This window comes from Sceloporus undulatus, chromosome 4 (genome assembly GCF_019175285.1).
Source record: "Sceloporus undulatus isolate JIND9_A2432 ecotype Alabama chromosome 4, SceUnd_v1.1, whole genome shotgun sequence".
Lineage (NCBI taxonomy): Eukaryota > Metazoa > Chordata > Lepidosauria > Squamata > Phrynosomatidae > Sceloporus > Sceloporus undulatus.
Window position 1 is genome coordinate 132,674,030 of NC_056525.1, and position 27,736 is coordinate 132,701,765.

The 27,736-nt window shown below is 39.3% G+C and overlaps 1 protein-coding gene across 3 annotated transcripts; it reads left to right on the forward strand.

The window, feature by feature from the left end:
- On the forward strand, positions 1-26,824 carry KAT14 (lysine acetyltransferase 14). 3 transcript variants are annotated; one of them, XM_042464226.1, is made up of 10 exons: positions 1-256; positions 1,368-1,486; positions 7,200-7,321; positions 11,473-11,654; positions 12,612-13,031; positions 18,743-19,302; positions 22,466-22,602; positions 23,071-23,246; positions 25,040-25,230; positions 26,522-26,824. In XM_042464226.1, the coding sequence occupies exons 1-10, from the start codon at positions 1-3 to the stop codon at positions 26,693-26,695; spliced, it is 2,337 nt and encodes a 778-aa protein (XP_042320160.1). In that variant the 3' UTR covers positions 26,696-26,824. The 3 variants fall into 3 exon arrangements, with proteins under 3 accessions (XP_042320160.1, XP_042320162.1, XP_042320163.1); XM_042464228.1 differs by having other exon boundaries at positions 12,615-13,031; XM_042464229.1 differs by lacking the exon at positions 12,612-13,031.
- The last annotated feature ends 912 nt before the right edge of the window (positions 26,825-27,736 follow it).

A 27,736-nucleotide genomic window follows, 5' to 3' on the forward strand; every position in this document is an offset into this window, starting at 1 on the left:
ATGGATAATAGTATGTACATAAATGAGATGATGAGTTGTCATGATGATGAAGCTACAAGGACATCCCCTTCAGAAGGCCTGGAAGAAGGAGAAGTGGAGGGGGAGACACTTCTTATAGTTGAATCTGAAGATCAGGCATCAGTGGATTTGAGTCATGATCAGAGTGGGGATTCTGTGAATAGTGATGAAGGGGAAACATCCTGGGCAGAGGAGATGTCTTACTATTGTGAAAGATGCCAGAAATGGATAGCTGCAAGTAAGAATCCTTTATTCTCAGTTTTCTGGTGTTCGTTGTGAACTTGAGTTTACTCTCGCTGCCTTCCTTCTTCCCATAATCTCTTTCTCTGTATAAAAATAATGTATATGCTTTTCAGTCACCTGCAATAACTGCACATCTAGAGTATATGATTTATCTTCAAAACAATACATTTTTAATGAGAGCAAAAGCCGCAGCGTAGAAATAAATTTAAAATGCTGAACAAATTAAGCTTGCTGTGGGAGATTTTTTCTCCCTCCTGAATATATGCTGAATAACTACAAGTATTATTGTGCATCGCCAACAACTTGGTCTGTTTGCTGATGGGAGAAAACAGCACAGCCTTTAACCTCTGTGCAGCTGTGAATATAGTCTTTATGAATTTTAGTTCCATGAAGTCCCATGTTCACATCTAAGGTGCGTCTTCCTGTATGCAGAGATTGAATTGTTATTGTTTTCAGGTGTAGCATTTGTGCAGTGTTGAATCTTGTTCTGGAAGTTCATCTGAGCCTCATGAGTGGCCTTTCAGGGGATAGTGAGATTTGCTGTGGAAAGGGAAGCCTGGAAAACTCTAGCATATGTGTGATGTGCTTGTGCAGAAGCCATCACACTGGTTTATAGATTATTATTATAGTCTCTAAATAAGTCTCACATCTGATACTATATGAATAGGGGTACAGTTTATTTAATACCAGGCAAGAAATCCTTGTAATGATCTAACTCTTCCCTGTCATGTTAAGATAACATAACTGAACAAACAATCTGTGGAGTTCTTGAGGTATAATCTGATACTTAAAAAAAAATCTAGCATGATAAATGCTAGGGATTTTGAAAGTATTTCAGTCAGTATTTCTTACTGTGTCAGTGTTTCTGGTAATCTCCTAATGCTGATGTAGTGAAATTTAGTAGAAACATGAATTATAAATATGAATCTCCAAAGTTTTAAAGAAAAAACCTTTCTACGTTATTGAGGCTGATGGATCTTACTCCAATGGAAGTGTCTGTGGGATTGCAACCTTAATCTCCAGAGCATGGAATGTAATGCTGCAATTTTATAATGTTTGATTTTATAAAAGAGTTGAAGCTTGACCTTTTGCTTACCTGTTTATAGGTCAGGTGAGAGAACAGATCACCCATCTCAAGGGAGATAACTTTTTCAGGTTTACTTGCTCTGATTGTTCAGAAGATGGGAAAGAGCAGTTTGAACGGTTAAGGCTAACATGGCAACAAGTAAGTAGCAAGCAATTAATAGAGTAACAAGATTTTATGTTTCTGTGTATTATGATACACATGGGGGGACTTTCGCTTGTTTAGTGACATTCTACATTTGAATCTGGGGATTTTACTAAACAACTCTTTTTTGGGTTCAAAAGCAAACGTGAAATGATCTTTTAGCCACAGTAGTTTCAAAATCATAGGACCAAAACACACTACAGATGTAATCCAATTTGAGACTACTTTAACTGCCCTGGCTCAGTGCTAGAGGATTCTGGGAACTGTAGTTTATTGTGAGACCATTGCTCTCTAACAGAGAAGGCTAGATGTCTCACAAAACTACATTTCCCAGGATTCCCTAGCATTGAGCCAGGGCTGTTAAAGTGACCTCAAACTGGATTGTGTTTGGACCATAGTGTGTTTTGGACCATAGTTATAAATGTAATGACCTTTTGTTGCCATTGAACCACACAACTGAGAAGCATGGGGCGTTGCTCTGGAGATGATGAACCTCATCTCCCACATCACAAGTTTTGTTGTGTAGACATTATAGTTCATAGGCCAGTGTTTTTTCAATTGCTCTTGTGCATATCTATTGAACTATATTAGCTGTAGTGTGAGTTGTATTAAATTTAACATACATTTGTGGTATTCATATCACAGGGACTCCTGAAATTTGATGGTCACCCATTGAAGGACTCTGTTGTGAATAATTTCAGTTTGTTCCATGCATCTGAGGAAATAGACCAAGTCTACAAAAGCTTATGCTACAGCTTCTTTTGCACAGTCTGAGAGGTGCTACAAGACCTCTTTGCATTCTCTTGTCAATTGTTAGGTAGGGAAATGGATTCATGTTTATTTTGTCATAATATCTTCATTTTAAAAAAGTTACATAAAGCTCTAGGACAGTGGTTCTCAACCTTTCTAATGCTGCGACCCTTTAATACAGTTCCTCATGTTGTGCTGACCCCCAACCATAAAATTGCAGTGTCTCAGTTCCTAAGACCATCGGAAATATGTGTTTTCTGATGGTCTTAGGCGATCCCTGTGAAAGGGTGGGTCGTTCGACCCCCAAAGAGTTTGTGACCCACAGGTTGAGAACTGCTGCTTTAGGAGCTGGACAACTTCAGAGAAGGGGACATGATACTGGGATATAATTTATAACAGGGATGCTCAGAGTATTGTTTATCTTGGAGGGCATTATGCCCAATATTAGGCTTGTAGACTATGGGGCTGTACAGACAGCCCAAAAGGAGCGGCTCTGTGCCGCTCCTGAATGCGTGGGGTTGGGGACGCGGCAACTGGATGCCACACCCCCAACCCGCTGGAAAAAGAAGCCCCAAAAAGGAGCTTCCTTTGCCAGCGCTACAGGAGCGCCATAAGGGTCGCATTGTGCCCTCATGACACTCCCCGTGCGCGCTGCCACTTGTACACCATGCATGAGCAACGTCGTCATGGCGTGCCCCATGTAAACGGCGGCGCCCAAGATGGCGCCCACGGCATGCAGTAGGGCTCAGGAGCATGCAGATGCTCCACTCTATTGAGACCTATGTTCGGTCCCAGGCTGGTGCAAAGCGCCTGTCTGTACCAGGTCTATCACAGTTCTTTAACAAATATGGTCTGACGGTCACCTTATCTGGTGATTAAAAGTTACATGTTATGTTTGCAAGCACACAGTTCGTTACAGGACAGACTACATTCTTAATTCTTAGACAAGGCATTCACAAAGTCAATTATACTGTGTCAAAGGAAGAACAGATAACATTCTCTAACATTTTAAATATACCAATCAGGTATATAGCTGTTAAGTATACCAAATAACTTAAAGCAAATTTTTAAAATTAACTATAAACTCCAATATAGGAGAGTAAATAGTTTACTCAGAAGATTATTAGGAATAAGAGCATCTGTAAAAATGACAGTACTAGTAGTTTTTAAAATAATTTCTTTCATTACTCCTGATACGTGTTGTCAGATGATCCCATAAATTTGAAAAAGCTCCTTTTGGACATCATTCATGGTGTCAGCAAAACATCAAATAACTAATTGTACTTACAGACAGTGTGTTAGATGGGCTGTCGCTTTTCAAATGACTTTTTATGGAGTGTCTCATTTTGTTTCTGCTCCAGGGCAAAAGCATTACATATGGAAAACCATTCTTTATACAAGCTTAATGGGTTGGAACAAATGGAAAAACAGTGTATCACTCATATCATCTTTGCTTAAGTCATTCTTATATTATTCCCCATTTGAAAATAAAGTTTTATAAAAGCAACATAGAGATGGGGAAACTAGAAGGTCATATATATATATTTGAGAGATCTCTTCAAAGGTATACTTCCTTCCAGAAGTGGTCAAATTATTGAGCATTTAAAGCCTATACATCAGATGATGCATTTTTGAATATCCCAGCAATCTGATCTGAAATTATAAAGCATCTAATGGAATTCACCTCCCCTGTTCATTATATGGAATAACCTTTCTCCAGTTGGATTAAAATTGCTGAGAGCTTTAGTCAAGCCTTTTTATTCAGCCTTATCAGGCACTTCAATGTTACGGCTGACCCATGCAAAGTAAGATGTGAAAAAGTATAATCAAAGCTAACATAGAAATAGCTACAGGGAAAGCAAAAAAGAGAACACCCTGGCTCCTTTTTCTTTATTCCTGTATTAAGTCATCATACATTTTTTTAACTAGTTATTTTTCCTTCATTCTTTTTTGCTCACTACAGTAGGTTTTATAGTAGGTTCAGGGGATACGGTGGTAGTTAAGACGCCAATTCTGATGATTGGAAGATCAGAAGGTTGGCAGTTTGAGGCCCGAGTGCTGCATGATGGGGTGAGCTCCTGTCAATCCAAAAGCATGCAAATTCAGGTAGATAAATAGATACTTCTCAGTGGGAAGGTAGAGTCATAGAATTGCAGAGTTGGAAGAGACCACAAGGGCCAACCAGTCCAACCCCCTGCCATGCAGGTAACAGCATTTGGGGCAGTCATGCTGGCCACAAGACCACCAGAGCAGTCCTTGGACAGCGCTGGATCTTTGGCTTAGAAACAGAGATGAGCACTGCCCCTTACAGTCGGTTATGACTAAACATTAATATCAAGGGATTACCTTTATCTTTATAGTCGGTTTTAACCAATAGCTATTGTTTATTTCAGTAATCCATTCCCTAGTGCCAGTCATCCACAGAGTGATCAAGTCTTTTCTGTCCCCAAATCAGATTAGAAAGTAGGATCCAACTCATAAATACCATCCAGAACTATCTGAAATTGAAAAGCTACTGCTTTCCTGTTATCCAGAGATGCTGTGTCAGCTGCTGGATGATAGTTATTTTAAATTACAAGATCCAAATTTGATTTGTAAATAGGGTTAGTGAGTAAGGGGCAGCAAATGTGGCTTCTGTGATGGTCTTGCCAAAACCTCTTTTCTCCACTGATGATTCTAGCTGACACAAAGATGGGTATCAGTAGCCTCAAAGAAATTGTTCATCATGTCGTTCAGTTCATTAAACTAGTTTAAAGAAAGCATTTTGGACTTCTGGAAATAATTTTGTCTGCTACTCATGCATACCAGATTAGTTGTCCTTTGCTCTGTGTGTAGGCAACTTCAGGGAGTCGTACTGCTATAAATGGAGGTGCTGTGCCTCTTTTCTCAGTGACATTCATGTGGACTGGCACCAATTTTCCATTAATCATATTCATCAGTTCTTGTCTTCCTTGGCATGCCAAGTTTCCTTGGCAAACTCTTTGATAAGAGTTTATGTGGTTCTTCTCCCAACCTTCATTTGACTTTGAGCTTCCCCTCTTGGTTTGTGTACCCTTTGTGGGTGGGTCCACCATTCCTTCAATGGCTGAGTGGCTAGGGGGAGTGAGTAGAGGGAGTGGCAAACACCTTGCTGAAATAAGGCAGAATTCCAGCATGCTTGAAGGAAACAGTTATAAAGCCGATGCAGAAAGTGGCCTCCCTCAGTCCCACCATTCTAGATAATTATTTGCCAAGTCTCTATCATTCTGTTTTTGGGCAAGGCCCCGAAGCATATGGTGGCCTTCCAGCTGCACGGGTTTCTGGATGATATTCTAGTTTCAGGCCTGGCTATGGGGCAGAGATAGCTTTGGTCACCTTGGTAGATGGCCTATGCCATGAACTAGAAAAATGGAATCTGCCCCTGTTGGTTCTGCTGGACATCTGTGGGTTTTGATACCATCAACCATGGTATCCTTCTGTGCCACCTTGCTGGGATGAGGCTTGGAAGTACTGTTTTGAAGTGGCTCTGTTCTTTTCCAGAAGGACAAACTCAGAAGGTAGTACTTGGGGACTCCTGTTTTACCACTTCGCTGTTGGTCTGTGGGACCGCTCTGGTTTGGTTCTGCCCCTCATTCTATTTAATAAATACATGAAACCACTGGGACAGGTTGTCCAGACCTTTGGGGTTTGGTGCCATGAGTATATGGATGACACCCAAGTCTAATACTCCTTTTCATCACAGTCCATGGAAGCTGTTTTGGTGCTAAACTGGTGCCTGTCATCAGTAAGCATTTTGATAAGGGTGAACAAATTGAAACTTAATTCAGACAAAATGGAGGTGCTCCTAGTCACCTGAAAGGCAGATCAGGGAATAGGGTTTCAGCTTTTGCTGGATGGGGTGACACTTCCCCTGAAGATGCAGGTTTGAAGCTTGGTTTTACTCCTGTATTCAGTCCTGAGCCTGGAAGCTTAGGTTTTCAATGGTGGCTAGGAATTTATTGGCACAGTTAAGGCTTATGCATCAGCTGAACTCATTCCTTGAGAATCAAATCTGGCCAGAGTGACACATGCCTTAGTTACACCTTATTTGGATTTTACATACTTTACATGGGCTCCCACCTTTGAAAAATGTTCAGAAAGTTTCAGCTAGTTCAAAGAGCTGTAGCCAGATTGCTAACTACAGCTGGCTACAGGGAACACACAACTCCCTTATTGCAACAACTCCACTGGCTGCTGGTTCATTTCCGAGCACAACTCAAGGTGCCAGTTTTGATCTATAAAGCCCTATACAACTCAGATCTAGTTTATTTGCAGAATTGTGTTCTCTTTTACGAACCTTCCTATGTTTTGAAATCTGTCGGGGTGACCCTTCTTTCTGCCTCACTGTCCTCATGGGTACATCTGGTAGGGACATGGGAGAAGGCCTTCTCAGTGGCTCTCCCCAGACTGTGGAACTCCCTTCCCACAGAGATTAGACTTGGAGTCTCCCGTAAATGGATGAAGACTTTTCAACATGTCTTTGATTACAAATCGTTTAAGGCTAAGAGTCCTTGTACAATGTGCTTGATTTTTAATCTGTTTCTTTGCTGTGCTTTTTTTTAAACAAAATACACATTGTTATTCTTGCATGGCAGGCGGTTGGACAGGATGGTCCTTGTGGTCTCTTCCAACTCTATGTTTCTATGTCCTAACTGGTTTTAAATTTTGATAATTTAATCATTTTTAACTTTTGTATTTTGATTTTTAACTTGTTGAAATCTCTTGTAAGATGCCTTGAATCTTGAACTGGGAAGAAAGTAAGATAATAGTAATTGTAACAATAATACTAATAATAATAGATTAAATTTCAAAGCTTTATTATGCAAAAATTAGAAGGTTTCTGTAAATAAAATTGGTTAGTAGAAGAAAGGAAGTTGTCTTTTACCAGAAGGATGATCCTTTTAGACTACTTGTAAATGAAGCACTCCTATTTGTTTTTCAGGTTGTTATGTTGGCAATGTACAATTTATCCCTGGAAGGAACCGGTCGCCAAGGTTATTTCAGATGGAAGGAAGATATTTGTGCTTTCATTGAAAAACACTGGAGTTTTCTATTAGGAAACCGGTAATGTCACTGGGCAGTCTTAAAAGTGAAAATAAATTAAATTGAACAAAAATACAAATACAGGTATGCTTCAGTTAATGAAATTCATGAGTATTACGTCTTTAACAGAAAATCAGAAACCAGAGGGAGAAATAACATGGCAAGATTAGGGATAGGTGCCTGTGCCATCCAAAAAAAGAGTAGTTCAAAATATTTCAACCAAGTTTTTTCCAGAACTAAGAATATGTGCATGGTAAATGAAACAAAATGCTTGTTTTGACCCTTCTAGAAATGACTTAAAAGTTCTTCCAAAATACCTGCCTCGATTTTTCCAATTTCTATTTGATGCCCAAACTTTTTTTGTTTAAACATGCTGAGTGGAAGTGGTGAGGCAGCCTTGTCTGCTGTCCACCTTTCTTTCTGTTTTGCTGTTTACACTTACTCTGTTAGAGATTCTGATGTAAGGATTCCCTCTCTATTACTGCAGAAAAAAACTTCACGTTAAATACCAATATCCTGATCTGCCTTCAGCCATAATAGCTGTTTGTCTGGCACATGCCACTTCTGCTGGCAGGAAGCAGTAGAGATGTAATATTTCTGGAAGTTTTGAAGGCATGAGGAATCTCCCTCTGCCATTTTTTCTGCTTGCATCAAAAATTAGAAAGAAATGTGATATTTTTCTTCCCTGTAGACTGAAAATCACTTTTTTTTACTTTTGGAACAGGAACTATGTGTTACTACATCTTGCATACCTTGCATTATTTTGGGATATGGATATTTTGTTATTTTTTGTTATAATAGCAGTTACAGAGAGGCCATAAGCCTGAACCTCGAAAGGTCACAGACCTGAGGGCATGTGGAATGGACACCTGTAACTTTATGGCTGTGAATATTGCTGCTTTCCCATCCCTTGCTGCTGTGCAATATTCACAGCCAAAGGCTTGTCAACTGCTACCCACACCATTATATTTTCCTACACTTGATCCTATCCCAAACTCCCTGGGGTTGCCCTTACCTTATCACTGCTTGATTAAATCAATGTCACTGCCATCAGCCAAAATATTCCTTTTGTAACTCTAAATTTAAAACAATCAGCCAGGGATTTCTTGTATTCCTGGGAAATCCACCCAACTGCCTCAAGAGTCTATAAAAAGCTTGCCTTGGCATTCACATTTTGGCTCAGTCTGGACTCAGGCAGGAACGCCTCCGGATTGCATTATTGATCTCTCAAAACAGGCTCCCCCTCCCCTTTCAGGAAGCCCTGTTGAGCCACTGTTACTTCTCTAATCCCCTCATTGGAGCTCCACGCCTGGACTGGTATAGTATTGGCTTACCTCAAACTCACTACGCACTACTACCTTTAGTTTCATCGGTCTTGTGTGCCCGCTTGTGTGAATGCTATTGTGGAAATGGTGATTTTCCCTTTTCCTGTTAATCTATAAAACCAGTTTGTACTTTGCACCTTGAGAATTCTAGTTCTGGGACCTGTTATACGTAGGCGAGATCCCAGCTATCGCTGCCATAGTCCTCTCACTACTCCCAATTGACCTAAATTAATTTCCCCATTTAATACAATTTGTGGGTGCCTTCTTGAGACTTCCTACAGTTTTGGTAACAAGGTTTTTACAGACGGCCCTCTGTAGCCACAGATTCATCATCCATGGATTAAAGTATCCATGGCTTGAACATATTTTTTTTTTAAAAAAGGATAAATTCCCAATAGCAAACTTTGATTTTCCCATTTTATATAAGGGAGACCATTTTACTCTGCCATTGTGTTTAACTGGACTTGAGCATTCATGGATTTTGGTATCCATGTGGGATCCTGGAACCAAACCCCAGCAGATAACAAGGTCCACTGTATTCATACTGTATTATGATACATTTATGCAGTTTTTTGACATAGTATAATGTTTGATACAGTAAAAGTACAGACAATGATTACAAACTGAATTCCCTTTTAAAGATTTAATTTTTTGTCACAAATGGAGCTACATGGTCCTGAATTGTAAGGAACATCTGTGATTTGCCACAGGCGCAGGTAAAAAGCAATAAAAATAGAAGAAACTGTCAACATTAATAAAATAGAGAAAATGTTTTTGTCTCCTTGAGTCTCCCATAGTGTCAAGTAGACATATAACACATTTATTTCCATAAAAATTACTGAGAAAAAGATATCAAATGGAGGAATTACAGTGATCAGATGCTGTACAGTGAAAACTCTCTTATGAGACAACTGAAAATGAAATAAGCTATAGTCCCAGTAGATAAGACTCCCAGGTTAGAAGGTATTCAGTGAACTACTGGGAAAGAGCAGAGGACAAATATGCATAGTGTAGTGGCTAATTCAAGCCAAAAGAATGTTTAGTTGTTGATGTGCTCATAGGAAAGTCTGAAGTTGCACAACCATTATTATAGGAACATGTAATGTTAGAAGCACAAATTATGGAAAACTAGACATTGTAAAACAAGAAATAAAATGTACTGTACATTCAACCCTCTGTTTTTGCGGGGATCCATTCCGGACACCACACAAACTTGCACGTATTCAAGTCCCATAGGCTTGAATGGGGCATGCCCCTGTGAGCACACAGAGGTGTGCCCCATTGAGGATTACGGAGGTCACCCCTCCATCAGTAATCAAGAACACGGATCCCAAGTCTGCAAGAAAGGAGGGGCAACTGTATAATCATTGAAGTACCTGAGTGACCTATAGTGGATAGGAATAGGATATTTTCAGTCAGATAATTACACTGTGTTTTACAGGAAATGAACACGAACATACAGCAAATTATCCTTAACTATGCATAATATTTTGCCAAGATTTTTTTTTTTGCCAAGAATTAAAAACAAACAAACCCTTTTAATAAAATTTGACGGTCCATAGCACAAAGCAGTTTCCACCTATTGGTCTGTAATTTGGCAGACATGATCCTCTCATAATACGTCACTATGACTGAAAATGCCATCCAGTTCTAATAAACCAAAACAGAATTGTTTGTTCATTTCTAGAAAGAGCAGTTTGTTCATTTCTAGAAAGAGATGAAGTAGAAAGAGCAGAAGGTCATTCAACTCCGGAATATGTACACAACGGATGCATGAACCCTTGCCCATTTTTCTTAATAAACGTTTTCCGCATTTGAGAATATCTGTGGATGTATTTTTCAGAAATGTTGTGCCTAGAACTCATAAGAGTCTCTAAGCTCTTGATCTCACATTGTTTCTGGGAATTAAATATTTGCAAGAGTCTGACTGATGATATCAGAATTATCTTGTTTAAAAATCAAACAAAACTAGATATTAGAGGGAATATATACAGCATGCCCTTGATATCTGCTCCAGTTTGGTTCCAGCATTGTTACCAAAATCTGTGGATATTCAAGTCCCATTAAATACAATGGCATAGCAAAATGGTGCTCCTTATATAAAATGGCAAAATCAAGGGCTGCTTTTTAGCAGAGGCACAGATCCCTTTTCCTTATTGGCAGCATTCTAATTCCATACTGAAATTGAAGTGTGCTTGATATAACTTTGCCAGCAGTTACTACAGTGGGCAGTTTCATGCTACATGAAATAAAAACTTTGACAACTTTATGAACTTGCAGGTCAGAACTTTGCCAAACTAGCTAAAGAGTTCTTTCCTTGACAGAGCCAAATAAAGTACATCAGAATTGACAGAAATAAACTATATACTTTCCCAAAAACGGGAGAAAAGGAGGATGTTTCAGTTTTAGTACCTTTTAACTTGTTATATATTTAGCAGTGTTTCTACAGAAACTCATGCTACCAGCTTCTTTTTTCAGTTAGTCTCAAAGGTGCTACAAGATCCTTTTGCATACAGATTTGAAATGCCAGGTGCCATTATTGATCTGTTGCTAGTTGCAGGTTGTGCCCTAGGTTTTTTGGTGTGTGTGTGAGGGACACACCTGTTCCATTGGCATCTTTAAGTTGATGGTAAAGGCTACCATTGAATGAGAAATATTTTTGCATTGTATAGTTTCTACTAACCATATAATGAAAATGATTTCTCCAAACACTTGCAGGTGTTCAGCTGCCATCTGGATTTTCTGCCATAAGCTCCAGAATGTCTTGGGCAAGCCTAAGTAGTGTCTGGCTGCCTCCTGGCCACATTTAACTCTCATTTACATTTCACTTTCCTTCCTTTCATTTAGAAAGAAGACATCTACCTGGTGGAGCACTGTTGCTGGTTGTCTTTCTGTTGGAAGCCCCCTGTATTTTCGCTCAGGGGCTCAGGAATTTGGAGAACCAGGGTGGTGGAAGCTGGTTCATAATAGGCCCCCTACAATGAAGCCTGAAGGAGAGAAACTCTCTGCATCTGCCCTGAAAGCTAAAGGTAATAGGTTGGAAATTATACACAGCTTTCCACATTTAAGTGGTGAGGTAAGCCTAGCTTTGAAAGATACTTGGGATGGGAATGTGTGTGAGGATTTGGTAGGAGTGAGAGAGTGAGTTGCATTTCTCTCTACTCTTGATCATCTGTCAGTTTCAACTAATATCAGAATGGTTTACTGTACTTCAAATCTAGAAATGTGTGTATATTGTAGGTGACATTCCTGCATGGGATAGGTGAGAGTGTTCAGTGGTGAAGGAGAATTCAGCATCTTTCATTTCCCATCTTTTTCCTGCTCTATTATCTCCCCTGACATTCTTTACTTTCATCTCTGCTCTTACTATTATTATTATTATTATTATTATTATTATTAATCTAATTATTCTTATAGATAATTACATTCATCTAATTATCACCACTCAGCACCACCCCTACACTTTTCTCCCTTTATCTCTTTTATCTTATCACTGTTTTTGCTTTCTGACTTGTGTTTAAAAGTTCAGTGCATATGACGGAGAGTTTATTCCCACACTGTAAAGCAGTCTGTGGATTTAAATATGCTAGTTAGCAACTTTTTGTCTATAGTAGTGTTGCTTTCTAAATGTTGCTTTTTTGTCTTGTTTTAAAAATCTAGGTTTATGTTGTATTCCTTTTACATAAGTACAGTCAGCTCTTCATATCTGTGGGGGTTCCATTTGGGACGCCCCTCTCAGATTGCAAAATCCTTGAAACTTCAAGCACTGTTGTTTCCAGTGGTGGCGTGATGCACACATGACTCATTGGCAGGGCTGTGTGCATGCGTAGCTATTGGGGAAAACGGAGCAGGGCCATCTGCAGATGCCCCAGTTCATGGATGGCAAGCCCATGGAAGAAGAATGCTGACTGTAGATGTCCTTGCCATATAGACCTAAAGTCAACATTCACAATGCTTGTTAGAAAAACACACTGCTTATTCTCTAGCAGGTTCAAAAACATCGTTGGATCCAATCATTACAGTGGAGGGGCTTAGAAAACGAGTGAGTCGCAATCCAGTAGAATCTGCCATGGAACTGAAAGAGAAGAGGTCACGTACTCAGGAAGCCAAGGACATTAGGAGAGCTCAGAAGGAGGCAGCAGGCTTTCTGGACAGGAGTACATCTTCCACACCAGTCAAATTCATCAGTCGCAGCCGGCGTCCGGACATTATGCTTGAGAAAGGGGAGGTGGTTGATTTTTCTTCCTTGAGTTCCTCTGATCGAACTCCTTTGACAAGCCCTTCTCCGTCTCCATCTCCAGACTTCTCTGCTCCTGGAACACCAGCTTCACACTCAGCTACACCTAGCCTGCTCTCAGAAGCAGACCTTATTCCAGATATAATGCCACCCCAAGCCCTGTTTCATGGTAAAGGCAACTTTAAAGTTTCCATGTCTATTACACTATTAGATCTCATTTACAAAACCATTTTTGATCATTGTATTGCTATTGCTGGTTAACATCTATGAGAAGTACATACATGACTGAGTGCTATTAATTTTCAACTATGAACAGTTGTGATATCTGAGTAATGTAATTGTTAGTATATAGCCAGGCACTTACATATTGCATTACTGATAGTATTATTAACCATCATCTCTCTGAGGCTATACTGATCTTTAAGCCTACCTTCTTCATTTCTTTTCTATAAGGATGTAACTGAAATTATTTTAGATCCATAACGAAGAAGGGATCTGGTTCTTGCCACTTTTTTCTACTCCAGTTACTATTTTAAAACTGCTTCCCCCTCTTTCTATTCAGTGCAGGGAGTGGAAGGTTAGTACACAATGGAGAAGATTTCCTCTCTGGCAGTTCTAGTTTAAAACATCAACCATATATTGGTGAATATGATCCGTGTGGGTTTGGTTCTGGGCTTCCACACAGATGAGAAAAAAAAGAGCACACTCAAACTCCATTATCGCCAGTGAATGGCGACATGCATGCACTCCTATTAACAATAGTGGGTTGAGTCGATCTGTGAATGCTCAGTTGGCGGATGGCTAGCCTGTCAATACAGTAGGCCCACTATAATAGAAATTTTCACATCAGAATCTTTCAGTGTTAATACTGGTTCTCTATTTATGTTGGCATAGACATAGTATTCACTATTGCTTAAATCCAAAGCAGCTCTCAAAATAGACTGAATTTCTGCTCAGTGTTTCTCTTGGATTTCCCCCTAATTAACTCACTGGCAAGTTAGGTATGATCAGTTGCAGTTCTTCTCTAACTTGTAAAATGTTGCAAATACTTCCCTACCACTCCAGCCCCATGTGCCTCAATTTGTTGTTGCTATACAGAGTGTCAGCCTGCTGGAAAGTCAACTGTTAAACTGTTTTAAAACCTCAGACTATAAAGCCGCTCTGATAGCCTTTAGGGCTGAAGGGTGGGATATAAATACCATAAATGAATGAATGAATGAATGTTGAAAACAGATCTATAATCTCTTGATCCATCTACCACCCATTTATTTTAGGCTCCTTTTTATCATTTGCTAAATTGTAATATTCAAATATTGATTTCTGGACTACGTTTCAGTAGAGAAGCTGTTCGATGATGAGTACAAGTGTGGATTATGTTAAAGTAACAAAAACAATCATACGGACTATATGTTAAATTCATATATGATAAATGATAAACTAAATAGATAAGGCAATAAATATTAAAATTCACCACTAATTTACCAAATATGAAATTCATAAACTTCACAGATATTACCAGATCAAAACTCTTCTATCCCCCTAAAAAAACCCACATCTAGTAAGAAGTCTATTCTCTGTTAAAGATGATATCAGATCATTTGTTATCTCTCATATGCACACTTTTGTGCAGTTAGGCCTCTTCAATCAGGAGAGATTTGGAAGGTACCTAACTATTAATTTAATCAGTACCCTAAATCTAGCCCAGATTCATGTCCAAGACTGTCAGACTCAGCTTCTTCTAGTCTGTGCCTCCTCTTCCTGTTTTTCTACAATTACTGTCTTCAGTCACAGATTTTCCTCCATAAACATTAAGAGCTGTCATTATTCACTAGATGCTTTAGATCCAGATTGTAGGTGGAGCTGTGTTCATGGGAGGGGTAGGTAGAGATACATGTAGCATTGCAACGGTACCAAACTTGTGGCTGAGAGAGTCTGGACACTCAAAATATCCACCCCCTCTTATCCTTTTCACTTCTCTCATTTGAGAGGGTGAGAACCTTTCAGATTGATTTCACCTTTATCTCTCTTCCTGCTCAAAGGATATGTAGCTTCAAGGACTTTGAAATGTCACCCAGCTCCTGTTTTGTAAAATTTATTATTGTGTGCCTTCAGGTTGTTTCTGATTTATGGCAATCCTAAGGTGAACCTATCAGAGTTTCTGTAGCAAGATTTCTTCAGAGGGGGTTTACCTTTGCTTCAGGCTCTGAGTCTGAAAGTATGTGACTTGCCATGGTCACCCAGGGGGTTTCCAAGGCTGAGCAAGGAATCAAACCCTGTCTCCAGAGTCGTCCATTACTCAAACCATTACAACGCACCGGCTAGGTTGGTAAAATTCTTCAATTAAATTTCAGTTATTTCACAAAAATTTCCATTTCACCAGAAATGGAAAGTGGAGCAAAAAGCTGGCAACTAGCGATCCACCTTACCTGCATCTTGGCAATAAGAAGCCTGAATATTTGAGCTTGCAGTATATATGTCGAGGCAAAAATTGTAACAGCAGTGTAGAAAATGTGAATAACCTATAGACTGTTCAGATTTGAGTTCTAAGACATTAACTGCTCCAATCACTGAGACAAGTTAACTTGCAGGATTATCTTCATTCTCCCCCTCCACTTTTCAATATTAATTCAAAGTGCGCTGCAGTTTACTCCCGGGGGTGGGGGGGAGTTATCAGTCAGTTGTTAATACTTTTCTTGAGTTATACATTTTTCAAAAGAAATAGACAAAAATGATAAGGGAATGAAACAGACTACTCCAGAGAGAAGGCAGAAGCTTTGGGAATTTCCTTTCTCCCCACAGTTCAAGCATTTAAAATCAGACTTCTTCCTAATCATACTAGCCAAGGCAGATAGGAGCATTAGAGGTAGGGGAATATCCTCCCCCATCCACAAAAATACGCTTCAGGAACAAAAGGGCAAGGCTCCCCAGGCTACCTGTTCAATAGCTTTACCAGGTTTTTTTAGACCAAGATATAACACTTAAGCATATAATAAGCCTGGTGTAGTGGTTTGAGTATTGGGTGGGGCCTCTGGAGACCAGGGTTCAAATCCTCACTCAGCCATGGAAATCCCTTAGATATTATTGTGCAATTTACACTCTTAGAGATAAGGAACAAATCTTGCCGTGAAAGCCCCCTGATAGGTTTACCTTGGGGTCACCATAAGTCACAAGTAACTTGAAGGCACACAACCACAGCAAAGCCATTTTATCAAAATTTTAATAGCATCCCCCCCAGGCACCTTCCTAGTCAGGTATCCAGTCAAACCGTTTTTTCCAAGATGTCTCCTAACAGTCTCTTCGGCTTTTTAGACTGTATTAAAAAATTATCTCCCACAATGATCTCTGTTGTGTGTGTGGTGACATTCACAGATTTGCAATATTTAGATCCTGACACCCCCTCCCCCCCAAAAAACCCAAACATGTCCAAAATGTAACAAGTCATTTTCTTTCCTATTGACTAATTCTCTTCCTAAAACAGAATGATATTTTATCTGAGGCTCAAGCAGCCTTTAGAGAAAGCTGTTCTACTACTGAACAGAGAACAAAGAAGTATTCAAGTACTATGTCCAGCAAGCTTTTTGTAGCATTCATGGACCTAAAGGCTGCATTTTATTCCATCCTGAAATCTAAGCTATGGGCTAAATTGGAATCTACATTGACAGACTTCTGTGCCTAATGAAGGCATTCTATAATAATAGTCAACTATGAGTAAGGTGTGGCTCACAGGGATATTTCTCTGAAGGTATACTTAGGTTGAAAGGGGTGAGATGGGGATGCATCCTTGCTCCCACTCTATTCAATCTTTATCTGAATGTTTGTGAGGTAGAAATGATGGATGAAAATGGTCAACCCACCAGATTGGGCGCAATAGGAAAATCTCACTCTTACTTTATGGTGAGGATACTGAGATTCTTTCATGATCTAGACTGGGGCTTAAACACCTGTTAGAGAAATACTCATATTACTGCTCTAGGAATGAATGTAAAATAAATGCTACAAAATACAAAGTTTTGGCTTTTGAAAGTAATTACATCAGTGCAGATGGAGTATAAATGACTGTCCTTTGGCACAAATTAAAGGTTTTCAATATCTCGGGCTTGTTTTCCGTCACAAAGTCTTGTGGACTCCATACAGATCACTAGCGCTGAATGGATCCTTAGGCTGTAAAACAGCTATCCTAAGATTCTGTGAAAGGAAATCAGTTAGTCCCACCTGCCATTAAGGTATTTAATGTGAAGATTGCATCTCAGCTGCTCTGTGCAGCAGACATCTGGACAGAAGTTATACATTCTGAGGTTGATAGTTTTCAAGCTAATTTTTTAAGGGCCCTCCTTTATACTACCAGATGTGTTCTTTGTTCAGTTCTGTTGTTGGAAATAGAAGGAAGTGCCCTCTCTTCAAACACATTGATGATAGTGGTAAAACAGTGGCTCAGAATATTTGTTTTTAAGTTTTGTAAAGGTCTACTAGGCCATCTTGCTTTGACAACCATGCTAGCAGGTGGCCCAAGTTTATTGCCCAAAAGGTGGCTTCTGTTGCCTTTTCTCCATCCTTTCTCTCTAATCTGGCTCTTAAAATGGAGTTAAAAGCTGTCAAACAAAGATTATGGGATATTCCGTTATGTAGTCTTCAGGCTAATTCCACCTCATCTTGTTTGCCCAGTGCTTTAAATATCCAGTTTGTCGGACCCTTCCATTACATAATTTGACTGCAAACTATCACGTACTATTTCATAAGGCCAGATGTAATGCTTTCCAGTCAGAACTACTGTTTGGGAGGTATGCTGGGTTGCCCACTTCTGCAAGACTCTGCCTTTGTGGGTTTCATGCGGTTGAAACAATGTCACATATTCTGTTATGGTATACCTTCAACAGTCAGATCCATAAACAATTGATCTCTCCCCTACTGAGGAGCCCCTAAATGCCGGGCTGCTCTGAAAAGTTTTATGTTAAAATTTTGTTTGAGGATCGATGTCCAAATGTATGTCGGTCACTAAATTCCTGTCAGTGGTCATGAAGACCAGAGACAGAAGTATCAAAAATTGACTAGGGTACTAGTGGCATATTATGAGAGCAATTCAATCATACTGTTTGAATTACACAATAGTACAAATGTATAATTATATTTCTCCTGACATCCTTTGATTTTATATTTACATTTCTAGTGCATTTTATTCACCTACATTCTACATTTTTTCATTTTTTTATATATATATTTTTTCTCTATTCAATACTGTAAATTTTGCTGCTTACCTTGTCGGGTTTTTAGACTGTAAATAAATAAAGTATATTGGGCATGGAAAGTGAGATAAAAGGTGAATTAGAGATAGTGATTCCAACTTATATCAATATCCTCTCTTTTCTGTTTACAGTATATTAAGCTTATTGGCTGTGCCTTCTACTAGGAGAGGGCTTAATCTTTTGTTGTCTGTTTACCATTTTGGTGACAGTCTAGCTGTCAACAAATAGTTATATGCACATTGCTTGGCACAGCTTGTCAGTATGAATTTAGAAATAGATCTGCAATAGGAAAGCTTGATCACCAGTTCTGCTATCAGGTTCATTTTCCTTCCTGGATTAAATATCCTATTCATAGTAGGGCTGGGTTTACTGTTCTCTCATAGTTCTTTTTGATAAATCAACTTTTTTTTAGAGTGGCAAATGGGGAAGTGGGTAATTGGTATGGTACTATCAGTCTTTAATATAGGAAAATTACTGTGTATTTTTTACATTAGTGCTGCAGTTTATGAATTGATGTATACACGTTTCACTTTAAAACTACAGTATCCTAAAGAGCATCTGGTTTTATTGCTTATAGTAGTATCACAATATTTTTGACTGTCATGATAAATTGAAAAGAAATGTGTTGTTACGTTTATAGATGATGAAGAGATGGAAGGTCGTGGTGTCATAGATCCAGGAATAGAATATATTCCACCATCCAACACATCAGCAGGCATGATCCGGAAGAAGGTGAAGATACCTGAACAGATTAAGCAGGAGCTGGAGAGTGAGGAAGAAAAAGTAGAAAAACTGGAAGGTGATTCTGAAAACTCTGACAATACCCGCAGAGTCTTTCAGGACCAGCGTAAGGACAAGCGGAAGATACAACTGGTCCATAATGATAAGTCCACTATGCCCAAGTATGGACCTGTTAGTATCTATGAAGAAAAGCTTCTTCTGAGAAACTTGGAAGCATATCCAAATGCTGTGGCTATGACCCCTGAGGCCCGGAGGTTGAAGCGCAAGTTGATAGTCCGACAGGCTAAACGAGAGAGAGGCCTACCACTCTTCGACTTGGACAACATTGTGAATGCAGCTGTTCTCCTGATTGATCGGATTTATGGAACTAAGGAGGGAGACAATATTCCCTGTTTGCCAGCAGGTTATGCAACGTACAGGACTACCAGCCAAGACTTCAGAATCTTGGATCGATACCAGGTTAATGATTCTAATGCAGTCATTTTTAATTAGCTCCCTTACAGTGAATGAGGATAGTTAGCAAAAGAAACAGATGCCTTCTTGACTATATAGCATACTTCTGGGTGATGGTTGCTGTTTCTCTATAAATCAATGGTAGGTGTTAAGAGTGGGTTTTACTTGCAAGACTTTCTACTTCTAAACCTCACAGCCAGTAGTTGGAGCTGGCATACTCATGAGCACATGACGCTTCCTATTACTAAATAGCAACGACTCCCAAGCATTCCTATGCAGCAGTAGTCTTCCAACTGGCTGACATAAGCTACTGCACAAAGCAACCTTCCTTGGTCATGCAAATAAAGGAGGACAGAAGCACTCTTCCCAGCAGTGGAAGCAAAGGGCTCAGGCACTGAAAGAGTGCCTGTTAAACCCCTCATGTTGTGTGGGTACATTGGGATAACCGTGCTTCCAATAGGCTAGTTCCACCATCATGTGCTTAAATAATAATAATTATTGTTACTCCAGTCTCCCCCCAAATATATGTCTAAAGTACATATCCTTCTCCTTGTGGATGCCTTATTGCCGCTTGCCTCCCTGGTTTATGCCAAGCCGGAGGGGACACAATTAACTCAAGTGAGGAAGAGGCAAGCCTCAAAAGACACATGAAGTTTCTCCTTTCTCTTTCCAAGCTCTTCCATTGCTGTCTCCATTCTGGCCAGACTTAGTAGTTGCCAAAAAAGATCACAAGCAGCAGTGCCAATCTAAGATACAGGTTCAACCCCTTGTATTGGTTGAAACAGTGTCACATATTGTGACATTGTCCAATATGTCACATATTGGACCAACCCCCTCTCACTGATATGAGTCCTAATGCCTCGGTTTTAGTACTACGACATAGGTCACAGTTCAGATTTATTCAAAATCTAATTAGCAAGGAGACTCAGGTCTGACCCAAGCAAGGATAGAAATGTTTTCTTCTGGGAATATTGAAGCCTTGTCCAAGGGAGGTGAGACTGTCAAGAACAATAGTGGAATACCTGTTAGCTAGTCTAGTTGCATTTTAAACAGTTTTCCTTCAGATGAACCTGTTATTCTGCTGGTCCTTGGCTTTGTGAATTCAGAGCTCTGGGTAAAATTGAGCTCAGCCTTAAGAGGGCTTGATTGTTCAATCTTTCTGAAAGACTTAGTACTTGTCTAAGAATCCATGGAACCTGCATCTTAGCAGGATGTATTTCTCTACAGGTGTTCAAACACAATAGCTAAATGATTATTCCTATTGTTGTAATGAGATTATTCAATGTATACATGCACCTTCAAATCACCTGTCAACTTAAGGTGACCCCATAAAATTAATAGGGTTTGCTTAGACCCGGAATACTCAGATATGGTTTTGCAAGTTCCTTCCGGATACAATTCCTCTTAATACAAAGTGCATCTATGCATTTTTATGGCCTCAGTAGTATCTACAAAAAGTACAGTTAACCTAACCTCCCCTTTACCTAGCCATGGCAATAGTCTTTATTTTATACAGGTGTACAGATGTTTCAGTAAAAAAACAAAAAACGTTTCACCATCCTGAGTAAAAAAAACTTTTTGGATGAGAGAAAAACAACTCACTGAATAGACTGAGATAAAGAAACAAACAATGTACAGAGTTGACTGAGAGGGAAAAAAGCAGCAACAGTGGTCAAAAGAGCAGACCAGAGATTAAAAGTGTGGTACATATCTATAATTTAAATCTGTTGTAATAGTGAAATGCCCAAAAATGATCCATCAAAAAGAAGGGGATGCCTAATTAAAATTTAAAGTTAAGAAATTGAATAGTTTCTAATGAAGAGGGGAAACTTAATTTAAAAATTAAAAACAAAACGAGTGTTCAACTGAAATTGGAATCTCAGCATTATATGTCAAGGATGTGTACACCAGTGACTTAAAGCATGGAAAACAGGCTGAGAACCTTTAGACAATGTCCCTTTTCTAGCATAAGTGCAATTGAATTAGCTTTTTTGTTGTTGCTGTTGTTATTAAATGCATTCATCCCTCTATGCTAACTTGCATATCTTTGAGCGCTAGGTATCAGTCTCCCTACTTTAGCCTTGCGTAACCTGGAATTTACAAGGCTCCTTAATCTAGCCCTTGGGGCTGCTTCACTTGAGGGGTGTCTATCTTTGAGACCATGCCCACTAACTTGGTTTAAACAGATGTTACTCTTCTTTCTATTGACACACAACCAGGTCTTTCCAGTAAGCTAAAGACTGCTGGAAAGTTTCCCTCATCCTTTCAACCTTGAATGATACTACATTTTTGTGAACCTTTTTTAAATTTCCAGGGTGTATTCTGGTCTCTAGAGTAATTGGTTAGTCTCTAGAGCTGCTCTTGATAGGCACTATCCCTGTGCTGCTTTATGTTTAGACACAATTAAGTATAATTGGTACATTTTATCCTACTTACTTCACAGTAGGTATCTAAACCAATTTCCAGTTTTCCAGCATTACTTTTGAGTAGGTAAGGGTGATTTTGGCATACGGTGCTGGAGTGAAAAGGAAATTCAGAGTATGTTTTGACTCAACTTGGTCCCATTTATTTCTAGAGTGTACCTTGTAACCTCCCCCTCCTCAGATTTGAATTTGGCTCTTAAGCTGAAAAGATTTCCTATCCTTGGTTTCTTGAATGGGTGAAGATTAACCAGACACATTTTACTGTTGAAGTATAGATTTGGAGCTGTCCCCAACTCCCTGAATCAGTAGCTGAAACTGGTTCTTTCTGGGATGATATTGCCAGGATGCTCGGTGTTATAGCATCCACTGGTTTTTAATTTACTCTTAAAAGAATTTAGTGGCTTCTTGGATATCTAATTGTATTTTGTTCAGTTAATTATGCCCCCAGACTGTGGGAAAGGTCTCTTGCAGAAAGGCCACACACAAAATAATTTGTGTAGTAATATCTTACAAGCAGTTGTAGCAAGTAACAAATTTCTATGTAAACTCTATCTGTTGAAGAAAATTAACATGAACAGTAATTTTTTTAGGACTTCAGAAGCTAATTTTTGGTAAATTCTTGAGGAGACCTGGCAAGTGGCAAAACATTTTTGCACATAATAGTTGCTGAAGTCATTTGTATTCACAATATCTTGTTACTGTCTTGTTAACTGCTTTCCTAATGTGTCATTTTTCTTGTTTTGTAGACTAAATTGTCTGCTGTAAAGGGGGTTCGACAAACAGAAACAACATTTCTATGCCGACTTGTGGGTTCAGAAGATGCCTTATCAGACCATAGCATCATCAGTCCCTACACCTCTCGGGTCTTAAAACCTTATATCAGGTAAAGATCTCTAAGCTGTTGTTTGGAAGCACACTACTTTTTTTCCTTTCAGATTTATTATCAGTTGTCGTAGATAAACACAGGAGAGGTATGCCTCAGTTAAAGTCTCTTACAAAAAAGCTCCTTTTTAACAGTGTTTTCATGCTCTGCAGCCTCCCTTTTCCTTTTCATTCTCTAATTAGCTGGATGTTTCTAAGCAGAGAGCACTGGAAGAATGTGAAGTCAGACTGAAGAAACAGAGTTCAGTGTCAGGTTGTAGCAGTGTGTCTGCAGTACAGTGTGTCTAATAACTGGATTTAGACCCAGTCTCCTAAACTGCCCTTTTACAGTTGCCTCTGGTGATTAGATTCAGGCAGCAATAAAGACATGTCCATGCCCATTCTATGTGTACTTCATTAATGTCTTAATATCAGGCTTGACTTGCGATTGACTACTCTTGTGCTCTAATATTGCTTTTATTCCTTCCAGACGTGATTATGAAACCAAGCCTCCCAAACTTCAGCTGCTGAGTGAGATTCGAGCCCATTCACACAAGAATGATCCCAACTGGACTGCAGAACCAGAAGCACCCATTGATTATTGCTATGTGCGCCCTAATCACATTCCCACAATTAATGCAATGTGTCACGAGTTCTTCTGGCCAGGTAGGGTTTATGAGAGAGTCTAGATCAGTGTTTCCAGTGAATCCAGTGTCTGCTGCTACTTTTATAGCTCTATAGGGAAGGAGTTCTTGTGAAGCGGATTGCTCTTAGTAACTTAAATTTCTGTTGAAGAAACTTTTCAGAATGCCAGCAGTTTCTCCCCTGCAGGGAGTGACAGTATGAAGAATGTGCTCTGTCTTTTGGTCTGACCACAACTATCTGAACTTCAGCAAGTCATTCTGGGCTTCAAGTGGAAAAATGTATAAGCTTACATTTTGTTGCATGATATTTTGATTCCTATTGAGGAAATGAAGAGACAGACAACTTGCTGTATCATATATGGAGGAGCACAGCCCTGTCAATGACAAAGATCATATATACTCAACTAGTGCTTACAGTATCTAGGCATCATCAGTAATGCAATGCACTGAGCAAAGAATATGTATACACTGTTCATTCAAGTAATGCAGCTCTCTGCTCTGTTGTCTACTGGCCATCCTTAGGTATTGTTTCGACCTAATGTTGTAGATGAGACATCACCCCATAACACTTCTAGATGACTGTTCACCCTCTCAAGTACCTTCTGAAAGCAGCAGGAAAGTGCCTTTGTCAATCTCACCAAAGCACATATCTTCCCTAGTGTAGTTGCATAAGGAAAACTTGGATTGGAAACCAGACAATAATGAATATCAATATCAGCACCAGTCTGTCTGGGTAGAACACCTGGTACAAAGATGTGATGGTTGAGTGTTTTTAGTTTTTGCTTTGGTCCAAGCTCAGTCTTTTTAATCTAAAACTTTTACATGTGGATAAATGCTTACACTTCTAGACATTACTCATGATTTACTTCAGCTATGCATGCATAGGCAGGCAGTATTTCCTATATGCATGCTGTTTCTCAAATAAGCAGAACTAGTCTATCAAGTCCTTATACATTAAAAGGAAAGGGCAACCTCTACCGATTCTTGCATCTTTACCCTCCAGAGAATGGGTGTACCAGAGTAGTCTTTGACAACGCTGGCTCTTCAGCTTAGTAACTGAGATGAGCACCGCCCAGTACAGTCGGACATGTCTTGACAACCCTGTTAAAGAGGAATGCCTTTACCTTTTCCTTCCACACAGCTAATTTATCAGTTGTTTAAAACTAAAGACCTACTATTGCTGAAGTTTAGTCCAGATCTCTTCAGCCAAGGCTTTCTTTTTTGTCCTCTAAAGTAGTTGATACTGTGCTAGGAGCCTTCTTGTAGAATGTACCAGTACATCTACATTCACTTCTCCATGTGGTGCCAAAACAGCAACCTCTGTCCCCATCACTCTCAGTTGATTAGGTGTTAGTTTTGTCAGGATGGTCTTGAACTAGGTCTGAAGCCTATGTAGGCAGATGATGACTCTAGTTTTAGCTTTCGTCTGAGACACGTTTCTTCTGAGATACCAGAGACAGACTCCCACTAAAGTGTTTTTTAAAGAGGATTACAAATTTTCCTAGTCCATGCCCCCATGACACTGGTGCATGGGTCTCCTACCTAATGGTTCAAATGGGTATATACAGCATTAACCAGGCTGATGTCTGAGCCTCTTAAAAGATCTTTTTATGTTTGTTCTTGTTATTAAGTCAGTTTTTCTAATGAGTGTTACTTTTTGATATTAGAAATTGGTCCTCATATGATTTTAAAATTGCAAAAATTTTGCTGTTTTTCCTCTAAATCTCAGCCAATATTGATTGTATTTCAGAGTGGCACTACTTCTCTCATCACCAATCTATGACTGTTCATGAGTTTGCTTTTCTCACCCCACAGGGATTGACCTGTCAGAGTGCCTGCAGTATCCAGATTTCAGCGTGGTTGTCCTTTACAAAAAAGTCATAATTGCTTTTGGTTTTATGGTACCAGATGTTAAATACAATGAAGCATACATCTCTTTTCTGTTTGTTCATCCTGAGTGGAGACGGTCAGGAATTGCAACTTTTATGATTTATCATCTTATTCAGGTAGTTTGAAAAGTAGTTGTTTTTCTGATCCATATGAGGTTTTCTTTTTATTTTAAGAACAAATGCAAATAGTACTCAAATGTACTCAAGTGCTTGTGCAGCTTATTTAATTCATTGTTTAGTTATTTCTTCTACAATGCTTTACAGATTTGTGGAAGAGGGAAAAGACATGCACTACGAGTTTATGTAGTTTAGGATTTAGTCACTGCTTCCTCGTCATCACAAGAGCAGTCCTGAAGACACTTAGCTAAAGACACTTAGCAGCTGGTACCAAGTAAATTGATCAAACTGAAGCAGAATTGGAAGCATAGTATTTTGCAGACCTATGGTCAGGTTCCACACACAGACAATACTGCACTACTCTGTTATAGCAGTATTATTCCACTTTTACTGCTAAGTCTGCCTCCTGTGGAATCCTGAGATTTGCACTTTAGAGAGAGGCATTTCAAATTCTCAACCAGAGTTTTCTTAGGCTTCACTATTGCAAGACCTCTGGTACAAACAACAGTTGAGCATGTTATATGGTTATTTACTGCATGTCAGTGCTGAATTCTGCAGTGATCTGGAAATCAATACAGGCATATTACTACACTAACAGCTCTGTTCTAATCACACATACGAAGGTCCAGTGCTATTCAACATCTTTATCAATGACTTGGACAAAAGAATAGAGGCATGCTTATTTGGTTGCAGATGACACCAAATTAGGAGTAGTAGTAATACCCCAGAGGAGAAGGTCAAAATTCAAAATGACTTTAATAGATTAGAAAGCTGGGCCAGTACTAACAAAATTAATTTCAGCACAGAGAAATCTAAGTTACTGCACTTAGGGTGGGAAAATGAAATGCATAGATATAGGATGGGGGGTGACTTGGCTTAATGAGACTATGTGTGGCCCAGATCTGACCTTTCGAGGGTGCAAAAAGGAGCCACAAAAAGTGGCTTCTTTTTGCACCCTCAAAAGGGTGCGATAGCTGCGGTGTTGCAGCTTTAAGGTGCTCCTTTGGTGCTATGTCATGTAAAAGTAGTGCCAGAGGAGCACCTTGGCACCACACACCATGTGGAGCAGTGCACAGCATCACACCGCCATGGGGCGGAGTCAAGACATGTGTTGTATGGACACCATGCCCTGGCACATGCCCCAACTCTGCCCCCAGGTCAGCCTTAATGGCCATCTGCACAGCCCCTTTCTCTCTTTGTAATGCATGAGCTGGTTCCATTATTATCATTGTTCTTTTATTTCCTCATTTTCCTCATAATGTTTGATGCAATTCTTGTTTATTTTTGACAGACTTGCATGGGCAAAGATGCAACCCTTCACGTCTCAGCAAGTAATTCCGCAATGCTGCTATACCAAAAATTTGGATTTAAAACTGAAGAATACATCTTAGATTTTTATGACAAATATTATCCTTTGGATAGCAAGGAGTGCAAGCACGCGTTCTTTCTCAGGTTGAGACGATGATAGAAGGATTCATTGGGAGACTCACGGAAAACCAGTCACTAGGGGGGAAAAATCGCTCCAGTGTTTCTGTTATGAATATTTGTAATGTTGTGTTGCCTTTAATGCTAATAAATTCAGTCTTTGACGTTTTTTGAGAATGGTAATTCTTAACCACCAAGAAAATTTTCATGAGAGATCATATAATCTTAGAGTTTTCTTAGAGTTGATAGGGTCCACAAGAACCATCCAGTCCAATCAATCCTCTGCCTTGCAGGAACACACAACTGAAGCACTCCTGGAAGATGCTCATCTACCATCTGTTTAAGTATCTTCAAAGGAGAGTCACCCCTCCTGAAGCAGCCTATTCCACTATTCAAAAGTTCTTGCAATAAAAAGATTCTTTCTAATGTTTACATGAAGTCCCTAAGACAGAAAAACAGAAACGTGTCTATTGTAAGAAAGAAGTGAATAGAAACACATCCTTTGAGAACAGTTCAAATAGTAATAATGTAGTTCCAATGTTGAATTTTCCAGCTTTTCTTTGTTCAATGTTTTCAAAGTTCTTGCATCAATCAGTTTAGGTGCTGTAAGTTTTATTAGACAGAAACATGCTTCCTATCCCTCAAAATTCAGATGTAGTATATAATTTAAAAAAAACTTTACACAATAAAGATTTGCAATTCTTAGGAACTGACAGAGTACCATGAAATGTGTAGATTCTCTAATGTAGTAATTAATTTGATTAACCAAACCCCTTTATAATGGCTTTATAAAGGCTTTCCCTATTCAGTCGTGCTTGAAAATCCTGTGAAATTTCACCTGTTAAAGGTGGTGTTCCTTTAACCAATATTTACACAATACTGATATGCCATCTTGAAGTTTGGTTAGTTGCAGATTCCTTATGGCCCTGGAGCTGGGCAGTTCTCAGTAGCAATGTAGCAGACCAAGGTTTTCTATCACTAGTAGATGTGGAATCTGTGAAACTACAGCATATCCAACTACATACAGTAATTGTGGATGGAAATACCGTAGTAGTTGTATAGTGGTAACGTAGAATGGTAA